Consider the following 26778-nt stretch of genomic DNA (forward strand, 5'->3'; position numbering starts at 1 on the left):
ATGCAGCAACATGTTTCACGGGTCAAATTCCATCCATGATTCTCCTTCTACAGTCCTGATGTTTTACTCAGATCTCCTTGATCCTCATCCTCTCTCTGCATTGCCTCCCTGATGAATACAAGATGTTTTTATCATTAGAAAAGAAAAGACAACCCCTGCCTTGTAGCAGAGTGATTTATTGAGAGTTTAACGCAGCAGGATAAGCTATTAAGACATAGAATTGTGTCTTCTTTCCCAGTGTTCCAGAATCACCAGGTTGAAACAAAAGCTAAGTCCCAATTCCCTGCACAAGACCTTCCAAACTGGCGGCCAGGTCTATGTTTCCAAGGAATGGACTGTCTTTTTGCCCAGTGGGGACTTCACAGCCTTTTTTGTTACTTTATTTCAGAGCCAGAGCAAGAAGAGAAAGAAGCGTATATTTGGAAGCCAATGTTAAAATCATCTTTGCTTTCTTCTCCAAGGTCTAGACTAGCCCAGGACAGTCAGCCACAGTATCTAAATTTGGTGCTCTGGTTGAAAAGAACATAGTCCGAAATCTCAACACCTTATTTCGTAGCAGTAAAAACGGCTGTAGCTCTGTGAGTCTGGTAAGCGGCATTGGGGTGGCAGAAATTTAAGTGGGTGGTGGTGAACAGAGTCGGTGACCTTGAGACCCTACAGGTGTGCACAGCCCCGCCCACCACAGTGGAAGTAAAGATAGCTTCTCCAAATGAGCCAGCCAGATACCTGTCAAGGGCCAAGTGTAGTGAAGACAATCACCAAATGAAGTCAAAGATGTTCCTCTTCTCCCCTGGGTTGTGTAAAATCTAGCATTTTTACATGACCCAGGGTGAAGAGAGCCAGAAAGAATATCTGAGGTGAAACAGAAGTCGAGTGATCAAAGACTCAATCTCTCAATTTCTGGGATGTTGGTTTTTTTTTCATTTTTCAATAAGAAAAAAAATGACATTTCTTAAGGCATGCCTTATCCTTTACCCTCTGAGTGTTGTGGAACTAGAGAAATCCATGCCCATATCTCTTTTGACTTCTTGGAACAGGGTCAGTGAGAAAATCCACCAGAAATCAGTTTTTTGAGCAGGTGCTCGGTGAGACCAGTCATTTCACAGAGCCTCGGCGCCTTCACAGTCTGCCCTGCCTTGGCCTCCTTCTTCCCCAGTGTACTTCCACCAGAGGACAGACTACGTCCCCTAAACCTCCAGTATACAGGAGCGTCAAGCCCAATGGGGACACTCGTAAGGATTTGGAACAGAATAGGTGCAGAAACATTATATGGAGTTCAGATGGTTCACCTGCTTTGATCAGACATTTTCTGGGACATTCTCACTTAGTAATTGCTTATTGATTTCGTCTCAGTTGAAATGAATGTCAACCTAGTGCCAAGCACTGTGTTAGGTACCGGTAAGCCCAGACAGATAATGCATGGTTCTGGCCCTAGAACATTCAACGTTTAGCAGGGGAGACAGAGACACAACTGTCTGAGCTGCAGGGAGATCCATTCTAGGCCAGGAGATAAACAGAATGCTGCAAAGGTACCAAGGAAGAAGCAATCAGTTCCACCATAAATGCCCCTCGCTCGCTCCCAGCAGAAGGGACGAGGCTCTGAATCCCGGCAGAGGATGCTGGAGGAAGACTCTACGCTTTTACAGCTGGAAGCCCCTAGTCCCGTTGCAATGACAGCAAAAGCCAGCTGAATGCTGAATAGAGAAGGTGAGTCCAGGAGGAACAGCCAAGCCCAGGTGCCATCTGGACCAGGAAGGCAGACCTGGAGGGAAGCTGAAGCAAAAGCCCTCTTCGTTAGTTAGCCCTCCACAGGTTTTGCCCAGGGAAACGCTGAGAACCATCAGCAGGTGGCTGGGATCCAGCTGCCCTGGAACTGCCTTCCACACCTGCGCCTCGCTTCCCCTCCAAGCTGCAAGGAGAACGGTGCGCTCTGGAAGCAGGCAAGGCCTCGCGCCCGGCACTGCAATGGGTCCAAAATACCTGGTCACATTACCACAGAGGCGGAAACGTTCAAAGAGAATACACGATGTGGAGATGCCAGTCAGCGTGGGAGGAAACACTAATGAGCGGATCAGTTAAGAAGCTTTGGAGGACACTTTCTGCATAGGGCCCTGGAGATGATTAGAATTTAAGTCAGTGGAGATGGACTAGGAAAAAGACCCTGATGAGCTTATAAGCATGAGAGCCGCCATGGGGAGCCAAAAGGAAACAGAGTGTCTCAACCCTACAATCGTAGAAGAACCCAAGTGAGACGAGGCAGGAGAAAAGGTTTGCTGCAGGTTATGGAGTGGATTTAAACCCCCATTTTGGACTTTGGCCTGAATCCTGAAGGCAATGGGCAGTCACTGGCTGATTTTGAGCAGGGTAGGGAACTGCCTAAAAGCAAATTATTGCATATAATATTCTCTCCCTAAAAAACATTCCTCCTGAGCAATAAAGGCCCTTCAATTGGAAGATGTCAAAGCACAGCCAGGTCTCAGGTTATAATTTACCTGCCAGGTCCGGAGAGCCCTATCCGCTGGAGGGTGTTTGGGTGTCTGCACTGTACTGATTTCCCAGGCAAAGATGTAAGGCCCTAACCACGGGAGAGAGAGGTACGCTGGGGTTGAATGGGCGCCCATACCCAGAAAGCGAGTGCAGAAAGCACGTTGAACTGCGGCAAAATCAAAGGCGAAGGCTGGAGTCCAAACCCTGCCTCAGGCATCCTTGCCCGGGCCAAGCGTCTACCACTTGGCTCCCATCCCCACTGGCTTCCGAATGGGAACCGCGACTTGCCGCTGCGCCTTGTAATCAAAGGTAAAAGTACACACAGTGCTGCCAAAGAAGAGCAGCCAAACACATGGGGACGCAGCAGTGGGAAGTGCCCAGCGGTGGCAAGGTGCACCCGGCAGTGGGATTCCACCCCTTTGCTGAGTGACCTTCCGTAGCTGCCTGGAGGTGAGCGAGCACCAACTCACTTCTTCCCATTTAAGCAGCTATGGGGGGACAGGGCACCTGCCTGGACCTTGGCAAAGGATGTCCTTCCAAGACCCTAGCTTGACTTGGCTAGGACAGACAAGGACAACCTGCCACAGGCACCCTCCGCCTGGCCGCCAGTCGTCCCTGTCGCTTTGCTTGGGGCAAGTGAAGGTGACAGGAGCTTTCTGCCAACCTGAGAGAGAATTTGAGCTGGTTTACAAAACATATTCGGGGTTAGTTGCTGTCTAGGAAAGGAACTTCTTGACTACTGGAGTAGAATCTTCTGATGGGTTTAATATTCAGTTCCCTGACATTCAAATGAACACCCACTTCTTCTGGAAGATGCTCAAGTTCTAAAAGGGACATTCAGTGGCAACCGCAATACATGGGAACGTGGATCCACTGGGCAACTCTAATTCAGTTTCTCAGGCCCAGTCAGATGTGTCCTCTGCTCTGTATCTTCCTCTAACCACTCATGGGGGATTAACTGCTCCCCTCTTCTGTGACCCCAAAGCACCCCTTATGTCTCTCTATCATAATATGTTTCCTCGGACAGAGATCGAGTCTCATTGGTCCTGGTGATCCCAGTGCCTGGCACCATGCTGGCCACAGACTAAGTTTCCATATAGTGTTTGCTGAACTGAGGATGGGCGGGGTTTATTTGCACTTGATCCTGTGTTCAGCAACAAGAATTGAAAAAAGACTTTATTGTTAAATTTGTCTGTTTGCCAAGACTTAAGTGTGCCCTTAAGCATAAGCTTGTCCCTTAGGATACAGACTGCCTAAAAGCCTTCTTACCTGGAGGGCCCATAGTGCCCCAGCCAAATAAATTATCTTTTGCCCATAACTTCCTCTCTCTCTCTCTTTCTCTCTCTCTCTCTCTCTCTCTCTCTCTCATCCATCCATGTCTTATTAATATTCCTACCCCCACCCATTTACCTAGCAATTTAACCTATATCCTAAGAACCACCCTAAAATCTATCATATTCCAACATCCAAGCAAGCACTAAGTTGGGTGGATTGCACCTCCCTAGTGTTCTCATCACCAGCCCCTCCTTGCCATTCCTCTCCCCCTGCAGGAGTCCATGCCCTCAGCATCCTCTACCCCTGCAGAAGTCCATGCCCTCAGCATCCTCTACCCCTGCAGAAGTCCATGCCCTCAGCATCCTCTACCCCTGCGGGAGTCCATGCCCTCAGCATCCTCTACCCCTGCAGAAGTCCATGCCCTCAGCATCCTCACCACTGCGGGAGTCCATACCCTCAGCATCCTCTACCCCTGCGGGATTCCTGCCTTTGCCATCCCTCTCCTAGAGCATCATGCCAGCCACGTTATTTATTTATTTTTTGCTTGCTTTAGTTCAAACATACAGTGTTATAACCTTTCTTAAAACTTATATATAATGAATTACTTTTCATATCCACAAATATATTTAATCACTACATGGTATTTCATTGAACCAATGAATTTTAATTTACTAATGCATTTTTCATGGTTGGGCACTCAGATGACTTCTGAGCTTTTTTGCTTTTATAAGGCAATGTCCTACCAGATTTTCTGTTGTAGTGTCACCATTCTCTATCTCTGTCTCCAAGTGATCTTTCTAAGACACAGATACGACCCAATGACCCCTTATTCTCTTAAGAAAAAATAAATAAACTAACAAAACCACCTTCCTAGCCCAGCACAGAAGACCTTTACTCACATGACCCTTTATTACCTCTCTTTCCTCGTCTCCCCCTCCTCCCTGTGCTTTCACCCCTCACCGAAGTTCTTGGGGCGTCCTAATCATACCTTACTCTCTCACATGTCTATGCCCGGAAAACACTCCCCAGCCCACCACCACCATCACCCTCAGTGAACTCCTACCGATGTGCTGACTCAGCTTAAAGATTAACTTCACTCTGAGCCTCCTGGCCCTGCCAGGCAGAACCAGCGCCTCCTCCTGCTGTGACCCATAGCACATCCCACCCTCCTGGGTATGCCTCCATCCAAGCAAAGGCCCGGGACTCCAGGATACACTCTAAAATATTCAGTGAATGAATGAATTTCTCTTCACTCCCACTAGATCAGTGACCTTGATGTTGGAAGCACACTGAATCACCTGGAAAGCGTTACAAGTACTAATCCAGGGCCTCCCCCTAGATCATTGGAACACGCCCTTCCGTGAGGCCTGGCACAGGCAGGTCCCACAGCTCCTTCAGGATCCTGAAGGGCAGCCAGAATTGGGAATCAATGACATTGACTTCGAAAGCACCGATGCATGTTTCCTCGGACTCCGGTAAAGTGAGTGGGTCAGAGTATGGAATCTGGAGTCAATTAAACCCGAGTTTAAAATTTAAGTCATCAACTTCTTAGTGATGCAAATGTCTCGACCTGTCTTGGCCTGAGTTGTCACAGCTGCAACATGGAGGTAGTAAGAGCCTAACTCACCAGGGTCACAGGACTATTTTGAGGATTAAAGACAGCCCTGACCCCAGCACCCAATAACCATGTTATGAGCTATTACTTACTATTCCTCCACAGTCCCACTCAGAGCCCAAAACAAGTCAACAGGCACCACAGTCGTTCTGGGAATATTCACAGACCAGGGGACTCTTCTGCTTCTCAGGGTCCCCATCGGCTCCCCGTGACTCCAACAAGAAGCGTAGTCACTTGCCACTCCAATCATTGCAGGTAAAGGGAAGCGTGCAAAAAGCACCCCTTGCTGTTTTCAGAGATGATGTTAAGTCAATTTTTACTTCTTCCGCCTCTGCAGTCTTAAAGGAAACCACAGTCAGACCTTCCAAATTGGTTATAATTTGGGGAGGAGGGCGGAAACACTGGGCAGCATGCCTGGAGCTGAGCATCGGGAGGCAGACCATCTATCTCTCTGGCAGGAACCAGCAGAGGAATAGACCAGCAAACCTCTTTTGGTTATAAGCCTTAGAATATTAGGGGTATCAATGAAATGAGGACACTTATCCGCACATCTAGAAAAAGTCTGGAAAAAAAAATTAAATCCTTAACACTGAAAAGATTTAGTGAACCCCAGCTGGTGCGGCTCAGTGGCTGAGCGTCCACCCATGCACCAAGAGGTCGCCAGTTTGATTCCTGGTCAGGGCACATGTCCAGGTTGTGGGTCAAATCCCCAGTGTGGGGCATGCAGGAGGCAGCCAATCAATGTTCTCTGTCATTGATGTTTCTCTCTCTCTCCCCCTCTCCCTTCTTCTCTAAAATCAATAAAGAAAAAAAATTAATAATAAAAAAAAAAAGACTCAGTGAAAACACAATCATTTTAAGACTTGACAGCATACACGTACCCAGACTGTGTATTAAGCAAACACCCAAGGACACACAAATATATGACATATGGTCCTTGCTATCCAGCCTGGAAAAGAACTTGAAAAGTTTCCCACTTTCTTTGCAGTGGGCGCTGAAGCCCAGGTGTGAAGTTCTAGAAGTTATTTCTAAACCTGGCTATCCATCAGGAATGTCTGGGAGATTATGTTGTCTAATACATATCCCAAGGCTTCTCCAGACCTATAGAATCAGAATCTCTAGGAGTAAGTGAGGTCTGGAAGTCAGTCTTCTTCAAGTCTCCTCAGGTTGTCTGATGGCATTAATCCATTGACCTGCTAGAGAGTTTCAGGAACAGGAGGAGAAAAAGTTTCGGGGAGAAAAAGAAGCGGTGAAATACTGGGATGTCAGGGAAAACTTCATGGAGGAAGGAAGGTTTAAGCGGATCTTTGAAAGAGGAGTTAGACTGGGGTAGGTGAAGTGACACACGTCAGTGAGAGTCAAGACGTAAAGACAGGAAGGGGGGTGAATGAGAACAGAGCCAATATTTACATGATTTACACAGCTTATCTCCCCTGATTCTAGAAGACCCCTTTAAGGCAGTGTGGCAGGCATTGTTGGTTGCCCTGACAACATCTCTCCATGTCTTTCCTTCTTCCTTCCTACCGGAACCCGTATTCTGTTGAGGCACCCACCCTGTGTGGGCATGAGCTTGGAGGAGGCAGCGCCCCACTGTGGCCCCCTTGGTCTCCCAGCCCCAGCAGGGACATGCTCTTGAACCCAGTGCTGGGAGCTGTGTGCTTCCGGAGACAGTCCCCTCACTCTGAGAGCATGCTGTCTTCTACTCTTCTAACATTTCCATGTCTGGATGTGATGTTAGAAACTCTGCAACCACCTTGTTATCCATCATGCGGAAATAACCTGAGGACAAGGACCACCCCCTCCAAAAAAACCAGAAAGAAACCGGCCCTCAACATGTGATGTCACGAACCAGTGAGTAAACAACCCGGAACTACCCTGCCTTTAGACTGCGCCACGTGAAATGATGAATTTCCCATGCTTCAGCTGGTTAAGTCAGAGTTTTCTGCACCTTAGAAAACCAAAGCATCCCAGCTGATACAGGTAGACACTACAATTTCCATTTTATAGATAATGGCCTGAGGTTTGGATCATTGAAAACTTGTCCAAGGGCATAAGGCTGATACTCTTGAGCAGGGCACAGAGAAGGCTGGACGGGCAAGCTCGGAACCACGTGCAGTACCACACCCATGGACTCTCCCCTGGACCCCGGGGAGCTCTCGAACGTTCCGCGGAAGGACCGGCATGAGCAAGTTGGGATTTCTGAAAATAAACGAAAACTTCTGCCTGATCTGTGGTTTTGCTTTTCGAGGTTTCAGTTACCCACAGTCAACCAAGGTCTAAAAATATTAAATGGAAAATTCAAGAAGTAAACAATTCCTGACTTCTCAATTACATGCCGTGTCAATGGGGGGGGATAAGGAGAAACATCTGTAGCAAAAATAAATTAATAAAAATTATTTTAAAATTAATTACATGCGGTTCTGGGTCACGTGACAAAATCTCACGCCATCCCACTTGTGCTACCCCACCCAGGACACAGCAGCCCTTCGCCCAGCGCTGCGTGCGCCACCTGCCTGCAGTCACGGAGCAGCTGTCCGGCTATCGAAGCGGCTGCTGCGGGGGTGCCGAGCGTCCCAGCAGCCTTTACTTTACTTAACAACGTCTCCTCCGCCTCACCGCATCCCATCGCATAGGCTCTGAGTCAGCTCATCACAAGAAGGGTGAGTATAGGAAAGATGATTTAGAGAGAGCGACTACATTCACATAACTTTTATTACAGTATATTGCTGTATAATAGTAATTCTACTTTAGTATTAGTTCTTGTTGTTCATCTCTTACTGTGTCTAATTTGTAAATTAAACTCTATCGCAGATGTGTATATCTAGGCAGAAACATAGCATATATAGGATTTGGTACTATCCATGGTTTCAGGCATCCATTGGGGGTCCTGGATCATATCCCCTGAAGATAAGGGGGGACTGCTATATCACTTTTTTTTTATTGATTTTAGAGAGAGAGGAAAGGAGAGGGAGAGAGAGATAGAAATATCAATGAGAGAGAACATCAATTGCCTGCCTCCTGCATGCCCCACACTGGGGATCAGGCCCACAGCCTGGGCATGTGCCCTGACCTGGCATTGAATCAGCAACCTCTTGGTGCCTGGGCCCATGCTCAACCACTGAGCCACACCAGCTGGGCTGCTGTCTCATTTTTGAGGATGGCTGGGGTAAAGGGCCATTTCTTCACCACCTCCTTCTCCCTCACTTCCCAGGGAAAGAGGCCCTACGACGTCAGGGTAAACTCAACAAGCATGAATTCATAGGCGAGCAGCCGTTGAGACTAAAGAGAAACCGTGGCTGAGGGTCCAGCCGAGGCAAGACAGGCTCTCGACAGCCACGGCAAGGAGCCATTAATGCTGAGGGACTCTTCCCAGGGAAGTCACTTCTGACGATCGCGTGTCTGCACACCCGTCTCCTCCGAGCTATCGAGTGCTGATGCCCAGTGACGTGGGACCACGGCGGGCGGTGGGGACCAGGACGGCAGCAGCTGACCTGCGTGCTGAGATGCTGCACTGACATCACCTCACTCCCCGGGGAGGTCCAGAGTGGAGTCAGGAAACCCCCAGCGCGCATGTGCTGTCACTGCCTCCCTCAAGATGATTGAAGATTCGAGGTTCAGGCCAAAGACCACTTTTGATAATTGCATCCTATCTCTGCGGCTCTTCTCATGCGACTGTCCTTCTTGTCTGGCCCGCTGACTGCTTTAATCACTCAAGTGCCTCTCCTGCTACCCTCCCCCCAGCAAGTGCAAGGTGCCCAGTAGAACGGTGCTGCCAATAGCTTCAGGGTCTCAGTCTGCAAACCCAGGCCCAGGTCTGCCCGGTAGCCCGTGGCCGGACTCTCGGTGGGGCCTGTACTCCCTCTTCGGACACCAGCTCAGTTTAGACCTTTTTTCTCTCCTTGTTCAGCCTTAACTCCGACTCTCCTCTAAGTTTGCTGTCCTTGGCTGCTCTGGATCCAACTTGGCGTTGGGGACATTATCCGGGGCCACATGCCCTTCGCAGGTTTCCCACCAGCCCCTGGTCTGAAAGACTGACCCGGCCTCCTCTGACCCCGGGACATACCGGACAGAGATAACCAGCGCCTGACAACTGCTCGTTGTCACCGTCCTCCTTAGCTACCTGTCTGCCCCGTCTGCCTGTACCACGCACTGTCTTTCTGTGCAACCTCGTGGGAAGAACACTGGGCTTGGAGCCAGAAATCTGATTTCTGCCATTCGGTGGCTATGCGACCTGGAATAAGTGAGATTCTCCCCACTGGGACTCAGTTTCTTCATCCGTTTAATGAGAGACTGGAACCAGACCACCTTCCAGTCACCTACCAGCTCCACTCTGCTCCAGACAGATCACCTGAGGCCTGAGACAGGACCATGAGTGCCCAGTGAGGCTGAGAGCCATTCCTAAGTGGGCAATCCAAGAGGACTGACCTCCTATTTATAGGCGCCAGGGACATTAGGACAATGCTGAGTAACAGTAAATAGCCTGTGCTGACTACCATGTGTTGGTCACTGGCTATAGATTTGCAAGTATTTCTCATGTAATCCTCCTGTTAGCCTATGAAGTGGGTACTAATATCATCCTGACGACACAGAGAAGGAAAGAGACACTTGGAAATATGTAGTAACAATGTGCCCAAGTAACCAGTTGCTCAGATGGAGAGCCAAGATCTGCATTAAGTTGAAAGAGACTCCCCACCCCACCCCGGGGGACCCAGCCAGCTCCCACCCGGTGGGGCTCCCGAGTGGGAGAGCCAGAGCGTGGCTCTGTGCTTGCTCTTGTGGATTATGCACCTACTGACTGCTCGGGCATTTTCCACAGGCTCTGTCCTGCCCCCACCCACCCCAGTCCAGTGTTCGTCCCATGTTTGTGTTTAAGAAAACTCAGCAAACCTGTGCCACTCTGCCTCCTGCCTGGCGGAAGACATTTGTCTAACTTCCCAGCGTGGGCCCATGGCCTTGCTGGGCTGGAGGGAACCAAGTCCCTCCGCATACCCACAATCCTTTTAGATACGTAAAGAGATGCGGAAGGTCACTGTGCCCATCTAATCGAAGGGAGGCCAATACGACACTATATGAAGAGCTGTTTTGAACTTGGAAAATTTGGTTTCAAAACCTGGCTGGACACCTCCCCACAGGAACATCATATTTTTGCCTCAGTGTGTGCTCCCCTGCCCCACTCCCTTGAGGACCTCAGTCACTCTCCCTCCACCATCTCCTTTCCCTTAAAATGGGGATCATAACAGCATTTCACCTTATTTAGTTGGGTACGTGAGAAAAATGTCCCTGCAAAACCCTTATCACCACACACAGCAAGTGCACAATACATGTTGGCATATTTTTCTTTGTAATGTCCAAGCCAGAAAGGGAACCCGGCCTTGATGCCTAATTAGCAGCTGCTGCTCTAACTGCAGCAGCGCAGGGCCTGGGCCACTGGGTCCTCTCCTAGCGCTGACACCCTGAGGGAGTTTCACATAACCCTGTCTGTCGGTGTGGCATCCAGGCTGAAGCCCCGTGTGTTCCCTGGGCCTGGCACAGCGCCCACACAGCGAGGAAACCACAGATGCGTGGCAAGAAGGATGCTGGAAGCTGGCACCCTGCACGGGGGGGGGGGGCGCTGTCTGGGGGTGCAGTGCGGCAGGAGCTCTGGGCTCCAGAGCCAGGGGAACCGGATGCAAGTCCCTGTGCCACCAGCTCGCCTGCCTAATGGAACTTGGGGGTAATGGGTAGAAACTCGCTTTGCACACACTGCCCAGGGCTGGCACCTCTCATTTTTAATTTCTACTTCATTAAGTGAGATAAAAGTAATCAATGGATCAGTGAAAAGAGAAGGAACAAGGGCAGGTGGCTGGACAGAGAGAAATAGAAGCCATGCAGAGGGGGCCATTTTTGTTTTGTTTTGAAAGTTGGAAGTTATTTGCCTAATGCTAGTTTAAAGGAGACAGATCCCTTTTCCTGAGAGAGAAAAGTCAGCGGCATGGCACCCCTGGGACCTGGGAGGTATCACTGAGCAGAGGGAGAAGCCAAAGAGAGGTTCATTTAAGGGGAGAGGAGAGACAGTCCTATCGTTGAGCATCTGCTCTGTGTACTCTACGTGCATTGTTGTTGAATTCTTATATACTATTGAAGCCCGTTTACCAACGAGAAAACTAAGGTTAGAGAAGTCCGATAACATAGTCAAGGTGCCACAGCTGTGCCTCAGGCTGCGCTGGGAAGCTCTTCCCTCCACCGTGCCACCTTGCTGGGCACCGGGCGGGAAGCAGGAAAGCTTTCCCACGCTGGCCGCCGAGAGGTCCTCATGTGCTGTCCTCACACCCCCACCCTGCCCTCCGGCTCATCTCTTTCTTCTGTGAGGTCATGTAAGACAGCCGGCGCCCTTTCTCAGAGTTAGGCTCACACCCTGGAACGACAGGACTCTCTGTCCGCCTCTGCTCCCGGGGCCCTTTGCACCAACCCAGCCTCCCTTTGTCACCGAGGTCTCCACACTGCTGGCTCAGCCCCGAGGTGCGGATGCTGGGACGGCTGGCTCCGAGCCTGCCCCGAGCCCTTTGGCAGGCCCGGGGATCCCGGGATGCTCACCCGCAGAGTGTGGAGCGCGGACGTCCGTCGTTCTGGCCCTGGGTGGGAAATAGGGGGGCAGGCGGGGGCAAGGGGTGCGTGCCAGCAGCAATCTCTGCTAGAGTGAGCTCCCCCGGGAAGGCGAACGGCAGAGTCATTTCTTTCGCTGGCGGTGGCCGTGGTTCTGTGACAGCTCGCTCCACCTCGGAGGCAGGGAGGCCCGTGTGCTCTCTCACTGCCTCGGAACATCAGCAAGAACCCCTCAGCCTGCCTTCGCGAGCTCTTCGTCAGCATCACTGCCTGCGATGCTCAGGAAAGGCACCCAGACGGTCTGGTGAGGGCAGGCAGGGGAGATGGGGTGGGCACTTGACACAGGCACCCCGTCATTCCAAGAGGCTCTTATCAGCCTTGTACCCGACCGTGTGCTATCGACCCCTGCTCGGAAGCCTTCTGCAGAGTCCTAACTCCATCCCTGAGCTTTTTCCCCAAAGTCTTCAATGTGCAGCCCCCTCATCTCTCTCCCGATTTACAACTACCAAACCTAATACGCCTATTCAAACCTCCACACCCTCATTCCCACTAGGATCGTCCCATGTCCCTCCTTCTCCAAAGCCCAGGGTTTCCTCCAGTCGGCCAGACCACTGTCTCTACCTCTCCCCAGCTCTGAGGCTGATTGTGCCACAGGACGACATCTTTCTTCAAGCTTGGTGCCTGTTGGCGCTTTCAGACCAGGATGCATGGCCTTGCATCCGAAGGCCGTGGAAGTTAACGTCCCCATGATCTGCACCGGCCGTCCGGGCGCAGTTTAGAGCCACATCAGTGCTCGTCACGCTGCCGTGCTCTTCCCTGGCTGACTCTCTCGCGCTGCAGTGAAAGCCCTCTCCTTCGGGTTGTGTCCCTGGTCCTTCTGCCCCTCTCTCGGCTCTGCCTTAGCCGGTGTCCTCGGCGGCCCGCACCCTGATTGGGAACGCAGCCTCAGAGGCTCGGTGCTCGAGCAGGGTCCCTGGGGTGAGCTAGGCCGGGGAGCAGAACCCGTAGCCCCCGTGACTGTCCAGAAACGCGAGCTTCCTGTAAAACCACAGTTTGCACAGAAGAGAAACAGGGCCTTTGTTATTATTTCCTAACTCTGAAGTTTTCCTAATGCTCCTCGCTGAGCATCTTCTATATACGCACAGATGCACATGTACACACACATACACATAAAACCGAAAACCAATAAAAATCAAATTAAAAAAATAAGTTAGGCCATAAGCCACTAAGAAGTGCAGTAAGTGGCTAATTTTTATTATTCCTTTTAAATGCCTGGATAATCTTTACTGCAAATCATACCTTTATTTTTTAAAAAATATGATATACTCACTGTAAACCCCAAGGGGCACTTTGGAGAGAAGCCAGGCTATAGGTTTATATTCTTCCCATTTCCAAATAAAAGGCAGAAGCAAAAAACTAGTAATCATTTTAATGAGCCTTTAAATAAATTCTTGGCTAGAGCACACGGCAGTAATTTATACAGGGAACCACATACATATATTTGCTGAGAAAGGGACTTTGTGACTAAAGACTGAATTTCCAAGAATCCCTCTAGACGCCTTTTCCTTTAAGTGATTAGTTTGAATTGAACCGCACTTCATGTCCACTCCATCACAGGGTCACACTGGCAAAGGCGGATGGAGCTTTGTAACCAGTGTCTTCCCTCTCACTGACCCACCTCTCCTCTGCCTGCTGGACGCTCCTCACTCCGGCCTCTGGTTCTCTTTCGGGACATGCCAAGAAGAAAAAGGTTTGGACTCAGCAGCAGTAAATGAGGGGGGTTTGACCCAAATTCTGTCCTTTTCCTTTTTCCCATCTCTTCTTTTCACACATTTCCCCCTAAATGCCTCTCCCGAGACGCTGCTCTAGCCTCCTGGAAACTGTTAATTTATGAGGCCAGAAAACAAGGTAGCTGTGAATTAACAAGTATGGGACCAGTTCTTCCCATCAGCAGAACAATCAATCTCCGCAGGCAGTCAGCAGGTTTGGTTTTAAGACGCAGGGAAGAGATTGGAAACAAGAAGGTGGCAGTGTGCCTCCTGAAAGGGCGGAATGAGGCTTTTAAAACGCCAGGGTCCTGGGGGCTGCACCCGCCCCACGGAAGCCAGAAGCAGGCAGCCCCACAGGGAAGCAGGGGGCCCGGCAGCCCCTCCAGGCAGCACGAGGGCCCGGCCAGGGAGCCTGGCGTCTGGTCTGCCATCATGATGCCAACCAGCTCCATCTCAGGAGTCACAATCTTCCCACCCTTTGCTTATTTCCTCCAAAGCAGTATAATATTTCTCCTTCTATCCCAATGGTGCTTCCAAAAGGAGCAGATAGGTACATGATCTTTATCCCCATGTTACAGATTGAGAACCAGAGACCCGTGAAATGTAAATGACTTGCCCAGCACCCTACAACTTATTAAGAGAAAGCCCCAACCTAGAAATCCTGATTCTTTCCTGGGCATCTCTTCCCACGGAGCCCAGACTCCGGCTTCTCTGGCAGCCTTTGGCCACAGGCATGCTCACCACCAGTCTGTGCTTCCGATGCGCAAGGCAGTTGGGATTCTAGGCCCTGGGTTCCTCATCCAGGTTCCTTTGAACTGGGATTCCAACTGCAGTACTCCTTGGGGCGAGTATTCCAGAGAACCGAGAAACTATGGGTGCCTGCACAAACCCTATTCCACAATCCACATTCATTCAGGGAGACGGGGGGGGGGGGAGTACGTATCTCCACTGCTCCCTGCTTGCATCACCACTGTACCCAGTCGGGGTTCCCCACCAGACTGACTGCTCCAGCTGTGAACAGCTCCTGGGCTTGGCAAAGACTAGATGAGGAGTCCCACAGACCTGGTTCTCGTCCCAATGCCAAATGACTCCATGACCTTGGACCAGTCTCCAAGTGGCCTCTTCTATTAAATGCGAGCCTGTGAATTCTCTGAGGGCCCTTTCAGTTCCAACGTGCAGTGAGTCTAAGAATTAAAAATGAGCAAAAGTGAGTTATATGAGCACATTAGACCAAGGTAAGTGACCATCAGCAACCAAATGCAAGCAGGTCACTGACGTCCAGGTGTCAAACTCATCATTTGCAAATAGAATAATGTTAGTACCAGTGATTGTTGATGAAGTATTAAATGAGTTCATTCACACAAAACATTTAGCATAATTTGGGCACATTATAAAGGCTTAAAAAATACTGCCGTATCAATCATCGTTATTAATATTATAGGCACTTATCACATTTGAAGACAGAAACAAACATTATCACTAAGGGAGACTTCTCTTACTTGCTGCTTAATACATGTCTTCTTATGCACATTTCCTGAGGGGAGGACGCAGGGCGCGTGGAGGTGAGATGCCTGGTTCAGGCTGCAGCAAGCAGGTGGCCATGAGGAGGGTGTGGTGCGGCAGAGCCAGCCCCCTGCCTGTTGCTGTGACACCTGGTGTCCTTGCCCCAGGGTTGCCAGAGCAGGTCCAGACAGCGTCTCTAGCTCTGTTTCCCGCAGGAGGAGGGCTGCACGTGTCTGGATGAGGACAGTGATGCTCACATGTGTTGCATCAGCTCATCCTGATGGAACCCCCTATTGTGTCATCACCAGCACAGCCTGTGGATTAAAGGGAACCCCACCTCTGACTAAGAACTGTAACTTCAGAAAAGTTGGCGTGGATGACAGGGCTTAGCTGGGCAATGTGGCCGCACAACCAAGAGCTACGGGAATCATCTCTTCCAACAGGCTATCCACCAAAGTCCATGGATTGTCACATATCATCGTGTAGTCCTCTGAGAGGCACTGTCCCAATGTGGCAATCCTCAAAACCCAGGCTGGGAGGGACCTCAAAAAGTATAGGACCTAACCTTGCCATTAGGTTAGGGAAACAGAGGGCCTGAGAAGAGCCTGGCTTCTTTAGTAACATTCAGGCACTCAGGGGCAGGACCAGGACCAGGACCAGGACCAGGACCAGAACGCAGATGTCTGCATCCTAGTCAGTCCTACTCTAGTGGTCTTACCCTAAAGGACACAAAGGTCTTACGTTGCAGGACCTACTGTGTGGTTCCTTTGAGTCAAAGGGAAGACTTTGTTAGCCATGCTTGACTTAATCTCTGTCTCATGCAGATGCTACAAGCATCACTGCTGGAGGCTGTTGAGGTTGAGTGTTAGTCTCTGGCCCCAAAGACCACTTTGTAAAAACACCAAGTTTTCACCTGGAGACTAACTTACTACCCCAAATGTGGAGCATGATGCCATCGGACCCGAGGGACTGAAGGAGATTTGGGACAGCCTGGCAGCCCCACACCCTGCACCCCACATCCTCACCTATCTAAAACATTTCGCAATCTAGACATTTCATATAAAAACTTGAAGAGAAAATCTCTTAAGAAAAGGATGCCAATGAGGTCACAGCTGCACCACGCCCTCATTCTCACATGACAACAGTCATCGGAAGCTGGTGAGCGGCAGCTCCTCTACGGATGCTGCTGCGGTCCCCACCTGGCCGCTGGCCCTCACTGGCATTACCTGCCTGGCGTTCCGATGCATCTGAATTTGAGATCGCAGGTGTACGCATGCAGAACTTTCCTATGGGCATCTTGTCTACCCAGGTAGGTTACATTTCTGAAAGCAAGGAACTCCCTCCAAAATACCTTGCTCAGAGTTAGACATTAGACATTTAACAGATTGCTTAACAGCCTAAAAGTATCTTTCTCTCCACATTCTTTTTTTTTTTTTGCTTTGCTTTAGCGTGAAGAGATTTTAATATCTGTGAAGTCAAGTGTACTACCCATGACAATCTCCGTAGACATAGCCAGAGAAAGCCTGAGTCTAATATTTGAAAATCCTGTGTTTTATTTTGTGCAGAGGTTTGCCGGGATGTCAAAGAGAGCTAGGGGTTCGGCTGTATTAAGAGAATGACACAGGAATAACCAACAGCCAACCCCCCACACAATGCCTCTTTAACAGCTTGACAGAGGCAGCGTGCACATCACAGAAATCTGGCTATAATCCCCACTACATTTCTGCAGGGCAGCCTGGAAGTAATTATCCTTCTCACTGGTAAATCAATTAGGAAAGGCAGGTCTAACACTCCCCCCTCTCCAAGAAACTCTAATCCTCTCACACGAATGGGCAGAAAACCCCAGGCAACAAAGTTCCTACTAACAGAGTGATGACTGCCCTCAACCTGGTCTCCAAACCTGTGGCAGGGACCCTTGCCTTAGAGTAGAGAGCGTGATCCTTGTGGTCTGACCAAGGTGAACGGGCATCCTAGACCCTCTCTTGCCAGCTACTTCACAAAAGGCAAGAGGCTCACCAGCCTGAGCCTGTGTTCTCACCCATCAAACAGGGATAAAATTACCAGACTAAGGGAAGTAGTAGTAAAACTTGGAATAAAGTGTAGAATTGAACTTAGCCCAGTGCCTGAAACTTCTTAGGAGCTTAGGAAAAAGAAGTCATTGTCCCATTCTGATGTCAGACCTATGGTCCTCCCGCCCCTCGTGTACAGAGGCACACACACACCTCTGCCCTGCATTACTTTGGTCACATTCCCTGCCATTTCCAAAACACTGTTTGCAAATCTGCAGGTGGCAGCCACTTCTGAGCCAGAGCGATTAGACCATAACATGCCTGTATATTCCTATCCATGCGAAGATGTGCTCTCAGGTTGACACCCACAGAAGCCACACCGCTCTCTGTTGAGGCACGAGCCTCCAGCCGGTTTGCACAAAGCACAGGGCTTGACCTTGGCACATGCCATTCTGCACGAGCCTGAGGACAAGAGTCAGTTAAGAGGAATGAGTTCTAGAGATCCAGGGATGTTTCTCTCCTGCAATGGAAGGAAAAGCTGTCAGCTGGAGCTGAGATGCCACCTTAGCAGAGCACCTTCTCCCAGAGGCACACCTCACACAGACCCACTTCCGGAACTAACACAACTGCTCCTTGCATTCGAAGTGCCAGGCTGGACATCACCCAGGTCATCAGCTAATAGGCCAGGGGTTAGAGAAAAGCAGACAGTGAGGGATAGAGAGATTCACATCAAGCACAGCTGGGACAGGTCAAAATCATCCAAATGACGCTGATGCTACCACATCGTAGGATGGTCTACACCACCTTCAATGACAGCAGCCCCAGCACTTCCCAGCAATGTAACCTCACTCAGAGAGAGCCTGGGAGAGGCTACTGGTCCTGATCGCAACCTCCTCAAGGGAATCCAGAATTGCTGGATGTCTCCCGACTAATTTGTCCACCAAACGAAAACAATGAGAAGGCTATTGCAGATCCACCATTTACAAGTAATAGAGCTTTGGGGTAATTAGAGTTCATGTCTGCGCTTTCTAAAGTGGCTGGGAGGATTGGAGATTATATAGATCATACTCCTGAAAGGAAGTTTAGTAGGTGCTCAATTAATGTTAAAATGATCATTGATAGAAGGAGACGCTACACATGTTAGAGCATTTCTACCTTTAACCCAATGGCTGATCAGCAATCTGCATTTGGAGAGTTATTGTTGTTAGAAAATCAACAATTAGCTTCAGAAATAAACATATAAATACAAGTACAATATACTATTTTGCCACAGGCAACAGATCTCTCCTATATGCACAGACTCCAAGGAAAGGAATGGCCATCTGTTAAATAAATAAACCATTAGACAAAAAGCAAGTGTTTCCACAAGATTTACTGAGGACCTGCTGGGCAGAACCACTGTCTGCTGTGTGGGGAACATGGGGAGCTGCTGATGAGCTGGTGCTGAGAGAGTCAAAAGACTCTTGTGTAGTTCAAGCTGAGAGGAGAATCCACATAACCACAGGTTTAAACGTCAAGATGGATCTACGAAGACACTTTTTAAAAAGTTGCATTCCAAGGTCATAATGACCCACAGCACTAGACCAATAAAGAAACAAACAAGAGCCCTGGCTGGTTTTGCTCAGTGGTTAGAGTGTCGACCCATGGACCAGGGAGTCCCAGATTCGGTTCCCGCTGGGGGCACATATGTACCTCGGTTGCAATTCGTCCCCAGCCCCGGATGGAGTCGTGTGGGTGGCAGCCAGTTGATGTGTCTCTCTCACATCAATGTTTCTCTCTCTCTTTGCCTCCTCTCTCCCTCCTGCTCTATCTTGAAGTTAAATGCAACTCGATAGATAGGTAGGTAGGTAGGTAGGTAGGTAGGTAGGTAGATAGATAGACAGACAGACAGACAGACAGACAGACAGATATCTCCATCCTCGGGTGAGGATAAAAAAATAAAAAGAAACAAACAAAAGTATTGCTATCTACCTGCCCACGTGGCTGGAGAAGGGCAGTCCTAGCAGACTGGATATTCTGGATAAGAGAAAGTCAACATGTGCAATATGTGTGCATTGTCTGCGTCTACAGGCTCAGAATACAATAAAAAACACTTGATAACAAAAGGCACTAGCATCTAATTTCATCTTTCCTTGGGTGAATCAGGAAGCACTGCAGGATCACAGTCTCCTTATGAAATTAATCCCTATTGTCCTTTTAAAACAATAAATCCATAGCATTAGCCTGTCATTTGTCTTTCTCCAAGCAGAGTGAAGAAAATATCTCTGCTTATAACTTTCTAAGTGGTAATGCCTCTTAGGTGGGAGTTAACTGTGCTATTTCGGAGAGCAGACAGACAAAACAGGCCCGACTTTTAATTGGGTGACAATCCCTGGAGAAACTCCAGAGAGCCCACGGTCTGGCGCCAGCTCTGCGAAGGAGCAACGGGGGTGGCATGTCTGTGCCCATGGTCTCCAAACCTCATCTATGCTCCTTCCTCCCCTCAGCATCAGCCTTAACCTGCACCTCCTGTCTCACACTTCTAAGTACCTCTAGGCTGTGCTGAGGGGAGATAAATCAGTCAAGAGTAGAGAAAAACGGTAAAGACCAAAAGAGACATTGCAGGAGTTTAATAGGAAACATCCCTGACAGATGACTATCGAAATGGATGGAAACAGGTGTGACCCTTGAATACACCACTTGGGAAAATCCTCACAAGGACAGCTGATCTATCATCTACATGGAAATACAATTAACTCTGTTGTGGTCCAGACATGGGTCAGAGATCAGCAGTGAAGGTCATCTGTCATGTGTCAAATATCTACCTCCTGATTCTCCCAAAGTGCACACACCCTTCGTGGTTCTATCCCACCCCAAGTCACTGGGAGTTATGAGACCAACGGCCAACTCAGCCCCTGACCAGCTGAGTGACCTGGGTGGGACATTTGTCCTCTCTGGGCCTCAGCTTCCTTGTCCATGAAGGGAGAAAGAATAGAAATTATTAAAATAGATCATCACTGACTCCATTCAGTCAAATTTTATCACGTGTCCACCAAGGACATGGCACCAAGTTTTAAATCAAGGTCATGAAGCAATTGCCTCAAGCTTCTAAGTCAGAACTAGATCATCAATTTTGAAACCCTAGGCTGTGAGTGTACAGGAAGAAAAGGTGCAAAGTGTGGTCTGAAATCTAGACTGAGATCCAACAGTGCTGGGCTCTAACCTGGCTTTTTTCTTGCCTGGATATATGGGCTATTTTGGCTTCCATTTTTCTCATCTGCTCAATGAGGCTATTGGTGTAGAAGGAAGATTCCTAACCAAGACTCCATGAACATCTTTGGTCCATGGTGGGATCTGAGATGTTCACAAACCCCTAAAGGTTGTTTTCCAATTTTGTGTGCAGAGGCATGATTCTAGAAAGGAGTAGAGCTTTAAACAATTTGGCAAAAGAGTTGAAATTCAAAAATGAGTAATAACTGTGTAGGTAAAATCTATGATCTCTTCCGGCTCTGACATGTAATAATTCAAATAACAATACTGAAAAAAATAAATAAATACAAATGACAGTGTTTTAGGGCGATGAAAAGAGAAACTACTCAGCTAAAACTGTCAACAGGTACCTAAACAGCCATCCAGATGGTCAGGATCTTGGCACTTGGCTGGTGGGCAGAGTCTTAGGCCTGTGGACCCCTGGAGCAAGTTGGATTTTCGGGCATCCATCACCAACACTGACCCGAGAGCCACCAACTCTGCTTCCTCCCTTGGCTGGGGATATTTAGGGACATCGAGGTGGTAGTGAGGAGAAGGGGTAGGGCGGAGAGTTGCGATGCTAAGGATTTCAGCCAACACTGCTCTGCTCTGAGCAACATAAACAGCGTCGTTCGAAGTCACCGCCTGGATTCCACTGAGTTGGAATCAGAGATAAGAGGCATTTGCACAGTGGGCTGAAGCTCCCCCGTGAGCTTACCTCACTGCTGGAGGAGGAGTTTGCAAAACCACCGGGGAATGCAAACCAGTTTGCAGGAGAAGAGCGTGGGAGTGCCGCTTTCAGCCTTGGAGAAACTGAACCAGCCTTTTATATCCACGGTGTATTTACAGGGGCCAGGCCTGCCTATGTTTCTAAACAGCAGAGCCTTCCTGCTGGGGACAAATCCCCTCTCCCCAGAGCCAATGTCCTGCCCAGCATTCACTTTCTGCTACTGCCCAGCGTCCCACAGAATCCAGGCCCCCGCGTCCACTAGGTCTCCGTGATGAAGGTCCGACCTGCTGTGAGCTCATCCGTGTCCTCGCTGTTGAGTCAAGAGGGGAGACAGAAGGGCGCAGAGGTGGCCGAGCCAGGTCTGCTCTCCAGGCCTCAGCAGCAGCACCAGACCAAGACGCCAGTCCAGGAGCTGCCGAGTCCTCCCTCGCCACGAGCACTTTCTAAACACAGACCAGCAGGGGGACCTAGAGAAGGACTCTGGAGTCCAGCGGACCCATTCTGAACGCCTCCGTCTGCTGCTTAACTGTCTACCTTCAGGTCCAAGAGTTACTTAATCTCTCTGAGCTTCAGTGCCTTCATCTGTACAATGGGGACACTGATCATCTCGACCCCGTGAATTCATGGTGAGGATACATGGAATGAGGCGTATAAAGCACTGAGCACCATCGTCGGCACAGAGGAACCCCTTACCTGGTCATAGAGTTTTACTGGTGTTGTTGCTGTCATTGCTACGACTATCGAGGCTATCGCTAGAATTACAAACAGCGTCTGTGCCGTCCTCGGCGTGCAACACAGGCCCTCTAAGCAATTCCGTGTCTGTTGCTTTTCCTCACTCCTGGCCCTAGGCAGCCTTGCTCCCAGCAGGGAGGGCCCAGGGCCCTTCCTCTTACCTTCCTTTTGTTGGTGGGATTGACGTAGAGGTAACTGAGGACAGTCTTCAGTCCCACTTTGTCATTCAGCTTTTCATAGGTGGTGCCATAATCCGTGGATCTGCAGGCGAGAGAGAGAAAGGCAAAGATTGTTTTAGCAGATGGGGATTGTGTTTAAAAGGGAGCCAGGCTCTCCTCGGACGACACCTTTATTCCCAAATCACATGAGTGCGTAAAAGTGTTTTTCAGAGATAAAAGGCCCCATTAATTTCAGAAGTGCAATTAGACTAATGCATCTGCTTACTACCCAACCTCGCTGCCCGCCCACCTTTGCTCCGGGCCCTTCTCAGAGCCCTACTTTCCCACCCCCTGTGCAGAGGTGCCTGTGCCCCACGCAACGCCCAGAGCTCAGCCCTCCGGCCTCTGCTCTCCGCATGGCGCTGTGGCTCCTCACCCACCGACACAGTGCAGGAGGCCACGGGGGACAAGCCACACTGTCTCCTGAGGTCACTGGGGTGCAACCAATTTCAAGTCCCCTCCACTGAGCTGGAAGCAAGGGGACCCTCAGAGAGGCAGGATGTGCCTCACCCAAGAGCGTGCGGGGACAATAGCCAGATCGGGCCGCACCAGGCAGAGTTTGATGTTCCACGCAGGAGCTGCAGGAGCAGGGTGAAATGCCAGCGTCACCGAACTGCTTGCCAATAGGTCATCACTCCAATTAGCCTGCTGGCTACCTGCTCCTCAGCTGGGCCTAATCTGCAGCGCTCTGACCTTATGCCAAAATCAGGAACACAGGCAGGCCAACTCCTCGCCTCCCTCCTGTCCCCCTCGCCGTGCCGTGGTGGGAGGACAGTGAGTGCCAAAGGAACGCAAGTGGCCACCCATCGCCACCTTCCCCTCCTTCCCTCTCCGCTTCTCCCCTCCCCCCTCCGCTCCATGCATATGTTCCTCCTTCCAGGACACCAGCATCATCGGTTCTCAGCCCCTCTTCTGCCACCACCTCCCTTGGCTGCACCCACAGAAGTTCCTCCACTTGAATCACAGAATTCCGTTTCTTTGCTTTCTGGCCAGCGGACCTCTGGGAGCTTCTCTCTGCCTCTGGTCCGTTTCGGACTCTGGCTGTGTGCTGACCTCCCTGGTAACTACCTGCCCTGGCCTTCAGCCTGCACCCACCTCTGCCTCTTGCCCTGGACCACAGCTTAGCTTTATAAACCCCGCAGCCAAACTGTGATGCCTTAAAGAATGATCCCCACCCTTATCTAACCTGCCAAATGCCATGTCCCCAAACCCAGCTTGAACCTCTTCCTCTGAAGTCTTCACCAGCCCCCTTCCCAGTGGCCACCCATCTCTCCTCTGCTTCCGAACTAATGTCCCCATCCATTATGTGCCCAGGGCACACTGCCTCGTTCTGACTCTTCAATACTGTCATGATTGGTTTCTTTACGTTGTTTTCCCAAGCACGATGTAAGCTTCTCAAGGACAAGGAACTTCAGAGAACACGATGGAGAGAGGAAAGAACGTGAACTTCGGGCATCGCAAAACCCCCGTCTCGTTCCCAGATCTGCAGCTCTCTGGCTGCATGAGCACGTGCCCAGTTATTGAACCTGCCGGAGCCTCGAATTCCTTATCTGAGAAATGGGGATAATTTACTCTGACAAGGCACTTGTAAGCATGCAAAAATATAACACACGGGAAACCTCCTAAAGGTTTAACCATAATGAAATGTTAAAGAAAAAAAATTTTTTTTTTTTAAAAAAGGGACATTCATTTTTCCTTTCCTGAAAATGTACAGAACCAGGCCTTATACATCATGCACACTCAGCACATTTACTGAATAAACAAACATCAGTATCTCAAACCTTCCCCTAGGCCACTGACCACATGGCCACTGGTTCTTCTAACTTTGATAACCAGTCCCCCTAAAAACTCACTTCTTATCTTTGGTCTCCTCCACCGTAGGCACTGGGACTCACTCTCAGTCTTTCTCTTTGCCTTTATCTCTTGAAGCGAGTTCATCTCCACGTCTTAACGATACTATCTCCTACATAACTCAGACCCCTGGTCTTTCCATCCTCACGCCCAGTGCTTCAGCTCCAGCAGCATCATTTCTGCCAGTCTCCCAGCTGGATGCTTTTCTCACGAACGTCTCTCCCTCCCACCGTCCTCCACCGTGTCATCAGGTTGTATGTCGACCCCCCAGATCTGTCTACCTCACTTGCCTCTGCTAATCATTTACTGCCTGCTTACTGTAAGGTTGGCATTTCCAAGCTTAGTCTAGTAAAATCTGGCTTCAAGCGCCCTTGCTAGACTGATTTCCAGCCACTTGTTTCTCTGCCCCGTTCTCTGCAGCCTCACTCAACGTTCCTGAACGCCTTGCATTCCACGTCTCTCCATTTCTGCACACGGCATCCCCTTTGCCTGCAGGGTCCTCGCCCCTTTTCCTCGGCTTCGCAAATGTCTCTCCAACCTTCAACACCCAACTCCAATATTACCCTCTTTCCAACAAATTAATCATAATCTTAGGTCCTTTGTGTTTTCAGACCATCTTGTACATATTTCTCTTTTAGCATTTATTTATCTTCCTATTTTGATTATACCAATTTTATTCTGGGGCCTCTTTATTGACTAACTCCCTAAGGCCAATAGCAATTTCTTCCAAGAGCCCAGATGTCTTGCACCATGCCCAGGATACAGCAAATGATAAGTATATTGATTTAGGATTGCTTTTTTCTGTCTTTATTTGCACATATAAATGAATGAATAAATGAATGAGTGTGCTGGCCCAAACCTACTCACAAGTTCTTGACCAACTGCTAATGTCTAGGAGCAACTCAACACATAGAAGACACACCTGACCCTTTGGGTGCTGCACAAATGGCACAGACTGTGAGGTCTGCAGAATCTGGTGCCAGGGAAGGATCTAGATGGTTCCCTAAGAGCAGCATCAAGGTTAAGTGACCAATCACCCCGAGCTCCCATCCTACCAGGGCAGAGGAGGAGACAGACCATAATCTCTAGAGGCTGCTTTATTACTTTATTAATGCAAATAAAACATGAATTGCTTCTTGATTTCATACTTTTGAAGGCATAAAGACATCATGATGTGGGGAAAGAACATTAAACATGAGTCTGGAAATCTAGAATCTAGAAGTGATTCTGAAATGCACTTAAGGAGTTTCCCTGGACAAGCCAATTCTCTCAGTCTACAAACAAAAATAATTATTCTGACACTTGTTAAAATGGTAAGGTAGACTTCATTCAGGACTATCACAGAAGGTATGGGGACTATGCAATGGGGTTTATAGTAGGAGAGAGATACTGGGTCCAACTCCAAATACAACAAGGGAAAGCAGGAACTTATAGCCAAAGTGAAGGGTGGGGTCAACAAATAAACATGACGGAAAGGATGGGGTAATTCTTTACTAAACTGATGTGACAGGGTTCTTGTTGAAGGCAGGCCAGGGTGACCAGATGTTGCCTGGGACATGGTGGAGGTGGAGGAACTCGGTCAGATATTGAGTATGATGAGATAAGGAGGGTCCCATATCTCAGGGGATTCTGGTTAAATTGACTTAGCAGGAATCTTGCCAAAATTAGGATCTTGAGAACATACCCAAGTATAGGGCCTAGTTGGAAAGGGCTCAAAGGATCCTGACTAGAGTTTGATCAAGAAGAGAATCTTTGTCAAGCCCCAATCCCATCATCAAACTAGGAGGTTTAACTCAGATAATCATAAAGTTCCTTCTGGACCTTATATCCTATTATTATCCCACCGACACAGTAATAAGCTGTTTTCTAATTAGCGACTTTTCCTCTTACTGTACATAACATCTTATTTATGAGAGCCACATTATCAGGGTTCCCTGCATGACTGTGTCACAACACATTTCCTTCCAGAATGCAAATAACCCTCCTCAAAGGCAGCATGTCCAGCATCACACACAGCTTCTCTTTCTACAAGACGCACAACAGATTCACACCGACGTCCCTGTTTTCCAGAATTGGCTGTTGAGAACAGAGACTTCCCAACAAAGGATACTCTACATGTCCGCTCCCTCCCTATCCCAGAAGCTGTTCCCCATTCAGGCTGACAGAAACCAGTCTCACTCACTGAAGACACCTCCAGGAGCCAGTGAGCCCCTAGAAGCAAAGGTGACCTGGACTCTGTCCTTTCCAGCATGAACTCGGCACATCAAGTTGACCACAGAGCTCTGCGGGCCCCTTTGCCTGGGGAGAGAGGCAGCTGGCAGAGAGGCCTGCAGAAGTCACTTTTACAAGAAAGCAGACAGCCCTCCCCCTGTGACTCCAAGCATTTGCCAGTGGGGTCACTTAGAGGAAACAGCCTCATCTTCCCAATTTTGAATCTAGCCTCTCCAATTTTAACACTAAGCTAAAATGTTCAGAAATGTTCAGAAAGCCAGAATCATCACACACATGTTGAGCACACACCATGGACCTGGCACTGTGCCAGTGAATTGCTCCAGACACACAGCTAACCTGGGAGGCAGTAGGTGAGATGTGCAATCCCACTGGGCTACCAGCCTCTGTGCCTTGGCTCTGGTTACTCCAGATCCAGCAGGTCATTCCATTGCTCTGTGTGTGTGTGTGTGTGTGTGTGTGTGTCCCTATCTCCTTTCTTGCTGTCATTTTTATGAATTATTTCCAGCACACAAAAAAGCACAATGAGATGCCAATCATATGCCCAGTA

At 49.3% G+C, this 26778-nt stretch overlaps 1 protein-coding gene across 1 annotated transcript in view; it reads right to left on the reverse strand.

The window, feature by feature from the left end:
* Positions 1 to 26778, reverse strand: part of SORCS3 (sortilin related VPS10 domain containing receptor 3) — a 549191-nt gene that overhangs the window by 283440 nt on the left and 238973 nt on the right. Inside the window, exon 3 of the mRNA XM_036265289.1 lies at positions 22092 to 22191. Coding sequence (XP_036121182.1) covers positions 22092 to 22191 — 100 coding nt within the window. The remainder of the gene's footprint in view (positions 1 to 22091; positions 22192 to 26778) is intronic.

The sequence above is a fragment of the Molossus molossus genome, unplaced genomic scaffold (genome assembly GCF_014108415.1).
Source record: "Molossus molossus isolate mMolMol1 unplaced genomic scaffold, mMolMol1.p scaffold_m16_p_17, whole genome shotgun sequence".
Lineage (NCBI taxonomy): Eukaryota > Metazoa > Chordata > Mammalia > Chiroptera > Molossidae > Molossus > Molossus molossus.